General features: G+C 41.2%; 1 protein-coding gene and 1 pseudogene across 1 annotated transcript in view; both read left to right on the top strand.

Moving 5' to 3' along the window:
- CEP162 (centrosomal protein 162) overlaps window positions 1-4,117 on the top strand; it is a 111,365-nt gene extending 107,248 nt beyond the window's left edge. Inside the window, exons 27-29 of the mRNA XM_027854209.1 lie at window positions 3,315-3,407; window positions 3,457-3,869; window positions 3,910-4,117. Coding sequence (XP_027710010.1) covers window positions 3,315-3,407; window positions 3,457-3,869; window positions 3,910-4,117 — 714 coding nt within the window. The remainder of the gene's footprint in view (window positions 1-3,314; window positions 3,408-3,456; window positions 3,870-3,909) is intronic.
- Window positions 4,118-9,047: 4,930 nt separating this feature from the next.
- On the top strand, window positions 9,048-11,854 carry LOC114037365 (annotated as a pseudogene).
- Window positions 11,855-13,201: the final 1,347 nt, after the last annotated feature.

Below are 13,201 nucleotides of genomic sequence, written 5' to 3'. Positions count from 1 at the left end.
TGTACTGTTTAGAGATCCTTAACCAAGGACCTCTGTTATGCCAACCAGAAACTCAGATCCAAAGATTGATGCAAGGATTTTTCTCACAATTGTACAGCTCAAGCAAGCCATATGTCTTACCTGAAAATTGGCAATCAATCATTGTTTCTAAGTGCCCCTAGCAGGCTCTTCTGACTACTCCCCTAGCTGTCAAATTTGTGTGTGTGGACTCTGGGATCATCTGAAGAAAGTCCCTGCTCTTAAGTGGATGGCAGAACCCTCCAGGGACCTCAAGATTCATCTAGTACAGACCCAGAAGCAGCTGACATCCAGATGAGAGAGCTATCCCAAGATTTTGGATGAGGGCTGTGTATACTGTGCTAGGTTTTTTTTTCCTCTTCCCTTTTGTTACGTTCCCAACCACTAAGGCCCTGATTCAAGCGTGTGTTGGTATTTTCTCCCTCTACATCATTGGCCCCCCCTCTATTTTCTGCTTTCAGGCAAACAGTGGCTAGCAATGATAACTGGGTCACACTTCCCCAATAGGTCTCCTCAAAGAACTGACCTGATATAAAAATGCTCATTCTGGCCCAACCAGCTTCTCATATCTTGGTTTATACCTGCCTCTCCTTTAGAAGGGTAGCAGTTCTTTCAGACCACCTCCCTTTGGCCAAAAGAGAGAAATATCAAGATATTAGGAGACACCCTGTTTTCCAAAGATAAGGCCCAGCTAGCAACCTATGCCCTGAGCTTGGCATAACAACAATCCTTTGCGTTCACCCTCTGGATGATCTCACTTTCTGCCAAAATAATATCATTATAGTATTTCTTTGACCAGCACCAGACGTTCTCTGAGCTGGGACAAGCACCTCTTGTGTCCATGTTCTGGTCATGAAGTCCTGCTATGAATCAAACTTGTCACATTGTTGCTATTACCCCTCATTGTCAGGGCTACAGTTCACTACACGGTCACTGGTATAAGTACTGAGATATCCTCACAGGAAAGCAGGTCCCCCTACTAGGGGCAGGGCTCCAGCACAAGAGTCTTTGCTTGCAATCCTTTATCCTCACTTTGAAATTAAACTTCTGTTTGATTCCTGACTCTCCTGTCTCTAGCCTGCTCTTTTTGGCTTCTGCCACCCACAAGTCAGAGGCTGGTTACGTTCGGATGACACTGGATAGAGTTTCTTCTTATTTTTTGATGAATAATACAGTGGACAGACCATGGACACTGAAATAAGAAGGCTTCAGTTCAAATGCCAACTCTGACAGTACCTTTGTGACTTTGGACAAGTCACAACTCACTTCTTGGAGCCTCAGATTCCTCCATAATATAAGGGGGTTGAATCAGGTGATCTACAAAGTTCCTTCCAGCTTTAAATCTGTGATCTTTTGTGTTAAGTTCTTCCAACCTCTTAACGCTGATTTTGATTCCCCTCTGCTTCTTCAGAATTTTTTTTTCTGATTTACTGAATTATTCCTTTCACCTGAGGGATGCTTCTTCCCTAACAATTCATTTTTGAAATATTTTAGATAAACTGCCAGTTTTCAAAGACCTAGCTATATCACTCACCTAGAAAAGTGTACAGCTTTTTAGATAAAATGACACTTCAAGTGTGATTGAAAAGAAGAGGAAATGAAAATTTGTTTTCCATTCCCAAATTTCAAGCTACAGGATATACTAATTTATGAGCTAGTATATAGCATAATATTAGCATACTATATTATACACTAATATACTATATATTGTGTGCTATATTATATTATCATACCATATTATATATTATTATAAAGGATATAATAATAAGATAAGATTAATCATATATTGAGAGGAATGGTTTAATGGAGATAGCATTAGCCTAGTAGTCAGGAGGTCTTTGGTTCTGTTCCCAAATCTGAAACTCCTACCTTCATAGTCTCATTTTGTTATTTTGTTTTGTTTTGTTTTGTTTTTTTTCTTTTGACTTGACCTAGGATTTCAACTGTGTGTGGAGGTCTTGGTGAAGAATTTCCACTACTAATTACAGATCAGTACCTTTTCTGCAATTCATAGTCTTAGAGAGTAGTCTGGCACACGTAAGTGGGTAAACCACTTGTTCAAGGTCACATGGCCAATATGTTTCTTGAAGTATAATAAAGATCATGGACTTAGAGCTGAAAGGGATCTTGGAGGTCATAGTCAAACCCTCACTCATTTTACAGATAAGTACAGTAAAAGCTAGAGGAGTGAAGTGATTTACACAAAGTCATGAAGGTAGTAAGAGAAGGAACCAGTAATCAAACCTGGGTCCTTTGCTCCCTTCCCAGGGGTCATTAAATACCATATTTATATTTTTGTTCAAGGCAATTTGTTTTTGTTGTTGAATGGTTTCAGTCCTGACTCTCTATGACCACATTTGGCAATAGGGAGCCACTAAAAAGTTTTGGAAAAATAGAAGTGGCTTCAGTGGCTAGAGCCTTGGACTTGGAATCAGAATGACCTGAATTCAAAAATGACCTCATACTAGTGGCAAGTCACTTAACCTAAGGCAAGTCTGCCTCAGTTTCCTCATCTGTAAAATGGGGCTAATAATAACTATCTCCCAGGGTTGTTGTGAGTATAAAATGAAATATTTGTAAAGTGCCTGGTACACAGTAGATGCCGAATATATGCCCATTGATTAGCTGCCATCACAGATTTGGAAAAGTAAGAAGCTGTACAATTTCAAAAATATTCGTATTTGTATCACAGGCTGCCTCATTGTTTTATTTTGTTCTGTTTAGTTGTTTAAATTGAATTCATAGTATTGTATCCCTCCCCAAGAAGACTAAAAAGAAATGGAAAAGATGCCTCCAAGGAGAAAACCCCAAGTTCAACGGATTTTCTCCTGATTAGTAGCTTATTCCAGGAAGCTGTCACATTGCCTGCCTGCAGCGTAGTGGAAAGAGTCCTGGATTTCAAATCCAGCCGTGCTGCTCATATATTCCATTAGCTTGTGCAAGTCACCACAACATCCACCCCCCACCCCACCTCCGCTCCGCCCCCCTCGAGGAAGCTTCGACTCCCTCATCCATAAAAAAATCAGAGGTTGGACTCAATGACTGAATGCTAAGTTCCCTTCCAGATCCAGATTCTATGATTTCCCCCTAATTGAGCCTTCGGAGATTGCTCTCTTCACCTCCCTCCACAAAAAATAATAATAATTAATAACAATAACAATAATAGCGTGACAACTCCCTGTTTAAAAAAAAATCTTTGGGAATGACTAGCAGACAGCACCTCAGCACCGCCCCCTCCCAAAGCCCCCCCAAAATGAAATAAGCAGACGTGCACTGTCAGGTCAAGGAAATCCCAGGGAGTTCCGAAGTTTGCTCTGCCACCGAGCAAGCGTCCTGAAAGAGCTGCAGACGCTGGCCTGAAGGCCACTAACCAGGACGGGCAGCAAAGGGCGAGGGACCCGCGCCCGCCTTTCCACCTGGGCCATTCCACTTTCTGAGGGTAGAGGTCGCCACGCAAGGGGTCTTTTGAAACCGCTAAGCCCAGTTACTGGGGAGCCAAGGCCGGAGAAGGCAAGAAAAGTTCTTTCCGTGGGTGGGGGGTCCACGGACACCCACTCCCTGGACTTAGGAGCCCCGGGTTTCTTCTTCAGCCAATTTCCCGAAGGCCTGATGTGTACAAATGCAAACCACGGGCTGGAGGGGATGGTTGTCTACCTGGTCTCCCTTCCATTCCAGTCCACTGTGCTCCCATCAAAAAACCATCTTTACATTACAAAAGCCAACCTACTCTTACCAAAGCCGGAAACGCCTGCACGAGGTCCCACTGCCCTGGCATTTCTGCCCCCACCCCTAGGTGGCAGGTCCCTCGCGCCCACTTGCTACCTGCAGCAGGTAGGAGCTGTCAGAGCTAGGTAGCCGAACCTACCTGCTTCCCTGCCTGGTTTTCCCCAGATGTGGCCGCCCGCTGCAGCTGCCTCTGCTGCTCTGCCAGACTGCGAGCAAGTTGTTCCTAGCCAGGGGAGGTGCGCGCTTCCGAGCCGCAGTGGAGGGAGGGGAGGATGGAGGGCGGAGGGCGGGGGATGGCTGGGGGTGGAGGGATGGAGAGATAGAGCAGAGACAAGAAAGGAGCGTGAATTGGGAGGTCAGCGGTCACCTCTAACCCTCAGAGCGCCAGATTGCCGCCCGCGGTGATGTAGGAGGTAAGGGTGGAAGGGGACATCTTCCCTGGGAAGACTGTAATCCCAGGCTGCTGAGCCTTGAGAACCGCTCGGATTCCCTGGGGTAGGAAAGGCAGGAGAGGGAAGGGTAGCCCCATCTCCTGCTCTGAGCAACCAGTGGAGTACATGTGCAAAGCTTGTCCACTCACCCCTTATGCAGAGGTGTCTCTTCTCTTCGGTCAAAGACAGGAGCCAAAGGAGGGAAGAAAAAAGAAAAGAAAGGAAAAGAAAAGAAAGGAAATTAAAATTTTTTCAGTAATGGACTGACTCACTTTCAAAGCAACAACCTGCCTGTGTGTCTCCCTTTTTCTGTCTTCCCCAGCTCTGCAGTGTGCCTGGTTGGCCAACTTTAGATCTAATCTAAAAGGAGGGGCATGAAAGGCAACTATGTAGAAAATTGAAATTCATAGATAAACGGAGCCCCAAATCCCCATTTTAGTCACTAGGCTCAGCCTCTTTCCCTAGTCAACCCCATCAGGGCTGTCAACAAACCATCAAAACCTAGGGGTTAACATTTTATCTCCTATTATTTCCCCCACCCCCTTACAGGCAGAAATACTAATACACAGTCAGATGAGGATGCAACAGCAGCCCCACCTCCACCCCATAGAAGAAACAAGGTAGACAGACAATTAGTGATGGAAAAATGGGACATTCCTGCTAGGAAAAAAAAATATAAACTGACATTTATGTAAATGTGCCTGTGTGTGTGTGTGTGTGTGTGCGTGTGTGTGTGTGTGTGTTCATAGGAACCTTGTGAGTAGGTAGTCACAGCCCTGTACACAGGGTGGCAAGGCACATTTAAATGCCTTCCCTCAATGGATATTTTATGTCTTATTTTTGTTTTAAGTAAATCTCAGTTAATTTTTAAAAATTCTGCTTAGTTAGGTTCTGCTTTCTTTAATTTGTTTAATGAATAAAAATGTTTTATAATTGAATATTCAATAAACATTCACCTTTTAAAAAACAAAAATAAATAAAATTCCCTGGCTGCACACTCTAATCAAATATGCCTTGCACACCTAGATGGGTAGTACAAACACTATCAATCCCATTTTACAGATTAAGGAACTCAGAGTTTAAATGACTTGCCCAAGGTCACAAAGCTGATCCACAGCAAAGTCTCCAGAGTCCAAACCCAATATCCTTTCCACTCTGTCATAGTTCCTTCTCCATAAAACAATGTAGCCTATTCTCTCTTCCACTTCCATCTTTCTCTTTCTACTCCCGGTGTTGCAATGTGATTTGCAGGAAGTCAAAGAATCATAGTCTGTCTTTCCATAATGTAAATTGTGGACATTATGTACCAATGGCTTTTTTTTATATTCCTGTTTGATTAGAATAGATTGTGCAGCTCTGGTCTTATTACGCTCTCAGTTCCTTTAATCAATAACCCAATACTAGACAACTCCTCAAAATACTCATTTTCTTTTTTTTCTTTAAATTTGTATTGGTATCTTTCAAATTTACACCACCTTTATTTCCCAACATATCCCACCCCCATACAGAAAACAATCCCTTAAAATAAAGAATAAAAAAGAAAAAGAAGCCAGTTAGGCAAAACTAACCAATTCACCAAATATGCCCAAAAGTATGTGTAGTGCTTTGTAGTGTAGTGTGGGAATGTCAGGGATGGCCAATGACCTTCATATATCCATAGTCCACCACCTCTGCAAAGAAGAGAGGGAAGTATAGCCTCTAATCTCTTCAGGATATTACAATTGGACATTATGATTATATGCCATTCAGTTTCAATTTTGTCGTTCCTGCTCTTTCCATTTACATGGTTGTAGTCATTCTATATATTATTGTTCTTCATTTTGCATCAGTTCATCTATCTTCTCATGTCTCCCTATAGTCTTCATGTTGATCATTTCCTGTGGTGTAGTAATATACCATTATGTTCACTTGCCACAATTTGTTTAAGCCATCCCCCAAGTTAGTGGACATCTGCTTTTTTTCCAGTTCTTTTTTACCACAAAAAGTGTTACTATGAATATTTTGGTATATATTAGACCTTTTTATCTTTTACATCCTTGGAGCATATGCCTAGTAGTGAAATCATTTGGTCAAAGGGCATAAACATTTTAGTCACTTTTGTCCCATAATTCCAAATTGCTTTCTAGAATGGTTGGATCAGTTCACAGCTCTGACAGTAATTAGCATGTCCATCTTTCCACAACCCTTCCAATAACAACTATTTATTATATAAAATATTATAGATGAATATTTGCCTCTTTTGTCATTTTCACCAATTTTCTATGTATGAGGTAAGTATCTTAGAGTTGTTTTGATTTGCATTTTTCTTATTAGTAGTGACCTGGAGCAACTTTTCATGTGGTTATTAAAAGTTTGCAATCCTTCGTTTGAGAACTGTTTATTTATATTCTTTAAACACTTATCCCTCAGGGAATGGCTTTTGGTCATCTATTTTGGAAATCAGAATCTTAGCAGATATTCCCTTCTAATATGAGTTACATTAACTTTGATAGTGCAAAGGCTTTTCAATTTCATGCAATTGATATTCTATTTTATCTTTTGTGAGTGTGTCTGTGCCTTACTAAACCATTTATTTTTGAAGAGATTATTTTGGATTAATCTTGAGGAAGTTCTCAAAGTCCCACTTAGTATAAAAGCTTTTACAAATGGTATTTTCAGCATGTGTTTACACCCTATTTTCTCATCCCCATCTCTTTCCTTTTAAATATTGAGTCATATGTGTATAGAACTTATAATTACAATGTCATTTCTTCCATGATCACATTTCAATTCAACAGAACAAATATTATTTAAATGTCTGCTCTGTGCTAGGCACTATGCTAGATGCTAAGGATACCAAACTAAAAATGTGATGGTCTTGGTCCTCAAGGGGCTTATTCTACTGGAGAGATACAATGGGGTAAGTAAAGGAGAGATACACAAATAAATAAATTCAAAGTAATTTTAGGGCAGAAAGAAACAGTCGATTCATCATGTCCAATTCTATGTGACCCCATTTGGGGTTTTCTTAAGATACTGGAGTGATTTGCCATTTTCTTCTCCAGCTCATTTTATAGATGAGGAAACTGAGGCAAACAGGGTAGGATGACTTTCCCAGGGTCACACAGCTAGTAAGTGTCTGAGGCTGGATTTGAACTCAGGTCTTCTTGACTCCAGGCCTGGAGTTCTATCCAGTGCACCACGTTGCTGCTCCAAAAAGAACACTAATGAGTGGAAATAACAGCAAATTATTCGTGTAGGAGGTGGCATCTAAACTGAGAACTGAAGGAAGCAGGGTGATCACCTATACAAAGGCACAGAGATAGGAGGTGGCATGATGAGTTCCTGGAATATTTAGTCAACCAGATTGACTAAAACAAATAATGTGTAAAGAGGAATGATAAGGAATGTCTGGAAAGATAGGTGGGAATCAGATTGGAAAGGGTTTAAATACCATGTCAAGCAGTTTGCATTTATCCTAGAAACAAAAGGTTTTGTATAAGGGGGTGACATATTGAGAGTTGTCTTTTCAAAATATTAATTTGGTAGTTATGTGTAGGATGAATTGATACTGAAATTAATTGGAAATAGAACAATTAGGAGGCTATTACAATAAATCAAGTGAGTAGTGATAAAGACTTGCGTCAAGGTAATGTGCCTGTTGAACGGAGAGAAGGGGATGGATGGGAGAGGTAGAATACAACTAGAATCACAAAAATAAAACTTAGCAACTATTAGAATATAGGAGAACATAAAGGCAAAGTATGTGGAAGAGTGAAGTATGACTCCAAGGTTGCAAACTTTAGCAGTGGAAAGATAATGATGCTTCATCAGAACTAGTGACTTTGAGGAGAGTGATGGTTTGGAAGGGAATATAATGAGTTTAATTTTGGCCATGTTGAGACACCAGCAGGCAGTTGAAAATGAAAGCTGAGTTCAAAAGAGAAATCAGGACTAGATCTACATATCTGGGAATCATCTGCATAAAGCGGATAATTGAATACAGGGGAACTGACCAAATCACCAAGAGACAGATTGTAGAGAGAGTTCAGGACAGAAGGTTGGGGGAGAAGGAAAGACACAATCCTGGGTGGGACACAGAACAAGGAGGCTAGGAAAGAGCAGTCAACAGGTAGGAGACCCAAAACAGAATCACAGAAACCAAAGGAAGAAAGAATATCTAAGAAGAGGAAGTGGTTTTTAACAATGTTAGAAACAGCAAAGAGTCCAAGGAGAATGAGGAGAGAGAAAAAGCCACTGGACTTAGCAGTTGGAATATTGTTGGTAACCTTGGAGAGAGAAATGCCTGAGGAATAGATTACAAGGGTTGAGAAATGAGTGGGAGATGAGAAAATGGAAGTACCATGGATACCACTCTCTGGGAGTTTGGGTGTGAAATGGAAAAGAGAAAAAGTGTGAAGACATTCAGGATGAAAGAGAGTTTGTCCACAACAGAGTGCATGTTCTGGATTCAATGAAATGGAAGGGTTCAGGAGGCTATTAATTGTGATAGATGGAAAGGGATGAGGGTACAAGAAAATACGGGGGGGGGGGGAAATTTCCACCTCAGTAGATGTCAATTCTGAATCACAAATAAAAGGTCATTCACAGTTCCATGAATCTGAGACCAGAGAGCTTCTGCCCTTTGCAGGAGGCATGCATACATACTTATGTAGGAATTTTTGAAAGACTCTGGAAAGACAGAGACAAAAAACAGTAGATGCATGTGACCAAGTGCCAATGTTACTTGAGAACCCCCAGCTGAGAGAATTGTTAAATTGACCTCTTCTCTATCCTTTACTCACCCTGACTCTCCAGTTCTGGCTGCTGACAGATTCAATGATTTTGGGGGCAACTCCAAAATGCTTCAGGTCTCTAGGATCCGTGATGCCCATGAGTATGCCCAAGATTTCAATTGAGAATGATCACAAGAGTCTTCATCTTGATAGCATTGTAAGGTCTATAAAGCACTTTACATACATCATTTCATCTCATTCTCCCAAAAACCCAGCAAGAACAGTATTGTCTTCATTTTACATATTGGGAAACTGAGTTTCAGAGAGGTCAAATAACTTGTGCTGGGTCACCCAGCTTGTGTCTGAGATAAGATTCAAACCAAGGTTCTCCTGACTCCAAGTCCATCATGTTATCTACTATGCCATGCTGTCTCTGGATATATCCTACCTACTTCATAATGGGGGCAAACTTTCCTGTGCTAAGTGAAGTTTTTGTGGTAATGGAAAACTTGTTACCACAAAGTTTCCAGCTTTTCTAGTTTTATGGAATTAAGAAAATGTTGCAGAACTGGGACTAGACTGGACTCATAACTTTCTATCCCTGATGGTTGGGAGTAAAAATAAAAAAAGTGGTTTGTTTAAATAGCACGAGAGCTGAGAGGGTTTGGACACTGGTGGATTTTCTTGATATCATAATGCTCACTATTTAAGTAAACTGTTTATTTTCTTTACTATGATGTAGTGGTTAAGTGGTTGGTTAACAATAACTGGATCGAAGAGGAAGCAGTGGTTTCTTGTGGGTAGTGGCAGAATTAATAAGAATATCATGAATCCAGAAATAACAGGAAAAATGAGATAGTCCATAAACCTGAAGAACCTATTATTTGTGGGAGTTTATTTTCAGAATTTTTCCTTTTCTTAAAAAAATTTTGGATTTGTTTATTCATGGATCTATATATGAGAGATGCAGAGACAAAGAAAGCCTACTTGAGTGTTGGGTTAGGACCCCAAAATTGTTTTGTTTATTTTCTATAGGTTATTTTCTATAGGTCTCTCTCTTTCTCTCTCGATAAATCATTTATCCTGGCTCCCTCAGTTTCCTCATCTGTGAAATGGGGATAATAATAGCATCTACATGCCAGGGTTGTTGTGAGGATTAATTTGTAAAGGCCTTTGCAAATCTTAAAGTGCTGCATAAATGGTAGCTATTATTGATCATTATTGCATTGTGTGACACATTGTGATTGGGACTGGGTTATACTCAAATAGTTATGCTATTTTAGAAAATGGATGCGCACTAGTGAGATTTTCTGGTCAAGGACTGCTAATTTCAGTGGTGTTTAATATTGCAATGAAATTATTGAAGGAATTTTACAATAGTGTGGACAGGTTGGGAAACTTCACAGTATTATCTAGAGTGTGTAAGACAATGAAGACAAAACAGCATCAGTACTGTCAATTACCTGCACAACAGAACTCTCCAGCATCCCTAAAGAGGTAGGATTGAAGAGGATGTCTGCAAATTGGTTGCTAGAGCCTCTAAGGAAAATGAGACTTAGCAAGATGGTTTAAAAACTTCCTAGGCAGAGAGGGATGGAATGAAGATGAAGTGAGATGAATATTAAGAGGGTAGACAAAACCTGGCAAAGTCATTGGAATGAAGATCAGACTCTAAGTTTGCAAGGGCAAATTCAAGAAACTTACTGCATGAAATTAATAGCCTTCTTGGAGTACTGGATGGGGCTGTCTCTGTGTTCTTCTGGGAAGAGATCATTTAAGTCATCTGTAACAGGGACTCAGCACACACCTAGACCACCTAATGGCATCTTGCATGTGAAAGATGTCATATTAGATGGTTTAGGCATACACCAGATTCCCTTTACATTCATATGTGCATATGTGACTAAAGTAAAATGGCAGGGACAGGAGACTGTTGGATAGATATAGTGGAAGCTGAACAAAACCCTCAGTGAAACCTACAGGATTGTTTCAAACACTCAAGTTAAGAGGGAACCACAGAACTGCTAAGAAATAGATTTTACTCCCCCCTCCTCCACCCCAGTTCCCCGTGCTCCCCCTAGCCACCATGTTTTCCAACAGGGCCTGGCTTTGGCTTCCCACATAGGGAAATGGCCAGGGAGCACCAAGGAGCCCTAGGGCCATTGCTACTATGGAGCCAGAGCTAACGAAGCTGGAAGAAGGCCACGGTGTCCAGCAGTAACGGGTTGTGAAGGTCGTGCTGGTGATGGCCGACAGGAGCTTAGTATTTGTTCTGCTGTTCATTTCTGTGAAGAGGCAGATCGTGCATTGTGCTATGGAGTCTTGAAGAGGTCCTCGCCCCTGCGGAGCACAATGTTCCCAAGGATCTGAAGGAAGAGACTGACATCCTGCTATCCGAGGATGGTCTGGGATGCAAAGTATGAACCCCAGCTTCTTGAAGAGGGTGATGCCAGACTTTTGCAGCTGCAGACACTAGGAAATCAACATTGCTGCAACTATCTGTACAGGATGAAAGCTTTGAATATCATTTGTGCCTCTGAGATCCCATTCCATTCAGAAGGCTGGCATCCTCATTCCCTGATGGGCAAGATCTTCTGCTCCTATCTGCTGGAGCTTCAAAACACAAGTACGCCCTTCAAGGGTGCCTGTAAAGCTCTCATTGATAACCTGCTAGATGGCTATGGGACAGCTTGATATGGAATTGGCATCTTTGGCCAGACTGAATATTTACACTACCAGGAAGCACTGAGTGAACTGGCTGCTGCTGTCAAAGCCCATGGTCGGAGCTCCCAGCAGCAGCACCAGTCGACAGCTAAGGATCTAACATAGTCTCCTGAAGCTTCCTCCCCAGCAACTGTCCAGGTCACTTATCTGCCCTCCAGCCCGAAGAGGAAAAGAGCCAAACACTTCCTAGAGCAGAAGAGTTTTAAGGATAACTACAACACACTAGAGAGCACCCTCTGACTGAATTTGAGGATAGCCATAGCCAACATGGCTCCAATAGGAGAATCCAGTCTCAGTATCCTAGGATTTCTCCAGGGCAGGAGACACAGCGGCACTGGATAGCATTGATATCATTATGCCCAGAATTCTTGAAATGTGTGTCTGGAGATCCTTACTTAGCTTATCTCTCTGGTCTGTTGAACTAAAGTTCCATGAGGCCCTCTTTCCCTCTCCAATAGCTTTTTTATGAAGTTAAATCCGCATATTTTAACTCTGTCCATGTCATTTCCTCCTTACCCCAACTGGTTTTCGATTGTGGTTATTTTTCGCCCTCTCCCAAAGTCAGTTTCATCCTAAATCGATTAGGGAGTGGGGGAGGGGTTATGATGCTAGAAATGGAAACCACAGAGCCTCTATCTTACCTGCATGGATGAGGACTCTAGCCCACAGACATGTCATTTAAAGTTGTGGAGTGAAAAAGGCAGAAGGGAAATAGGGTGTTGTACTTAAACCAAGCCCTGTTGAGATTTGTGTTGTGTTTAGTGCACTGCCTTGCTCTTCTCTTCACATACTATGTAGATCAAGATGTAATTGAGGGAAACTGTCAGTGATATAGGCACTAATTCCATATTCCCTCAATAAGTCACTGCACTGATCTGACTTTATAAACCAGTTATTTAATAAAAACAGCTGTAAAAATAAAAAAAAAAGAAATAGATTTTACTGACCAATATGGCAGCCAATTTCTCTAAAAAGTGTGAGATGTATGCTTGACGTGCTCAAAAGAAAATACTACGAACTCATACTTCATACTTGAAGAGAGTAAGTGCCAAGAGGTCTTTGGAGCTTCTAAATATAGACATTTTTACCTCTGGAAGGAGAGAAGCAGAAAATAAGCAATGTCTTTAGTGGTGACCAAGATAGACTTGGAGAGCAAGCTGCTTAAGGAAGGTGTTAGTTTTGGCAGGAATCGAGAAGAGTATAACTATACTTTCCCAAACCCAAAGACATCAACAAACTGAGGGGGTTTTTTGGTTTTGTTTTGTTTTTTTTTTATTTGGCATTTTTCCCAGTTACATGTAAAAAACAATTTTTAACATTCATTTTTAAAACTTTGAGTTCCAAATTCTCTCCCTTCCTCTCTCCCCACCCCACCCCTCATTGAGAAGGCTAGCAATTCAATATAGGTTATACATGTATAGTCATGAAAAACACTTCCATAATAGTCATGTTGTGAAAGACTAACTATATTTCCCTTCATCCTATCCCACCCCCCATTTATTCTATTCTCTCCTTTTACCCTGTCCTTCCTCAAAAGTGTTTGCTTCTGATTACCCCCTCCCCCAATCTGCCCTCCCTTCTATCACC

Source organism: Vombatus ursinus, unplaced genomic scaffold (assembly GCF_900497805.2).
Source record: "Vombatus ursinus unplaced genomic scaffold, bare-nosed wombat genome assembly UNPS02000582.1, whole genome shotgun sequence".
Classification (NCBI taxonomy): Eukaryota; Metazoa; Chordata; class Mammalia; order Diprotodontia; family Vombatidae; genus Vombatus; species Vombatus ursinus.
Note: the sequence above shows the minus strand (reverse complement) of the source record. Positions and strands in the feature narration are given on the sequence as shown.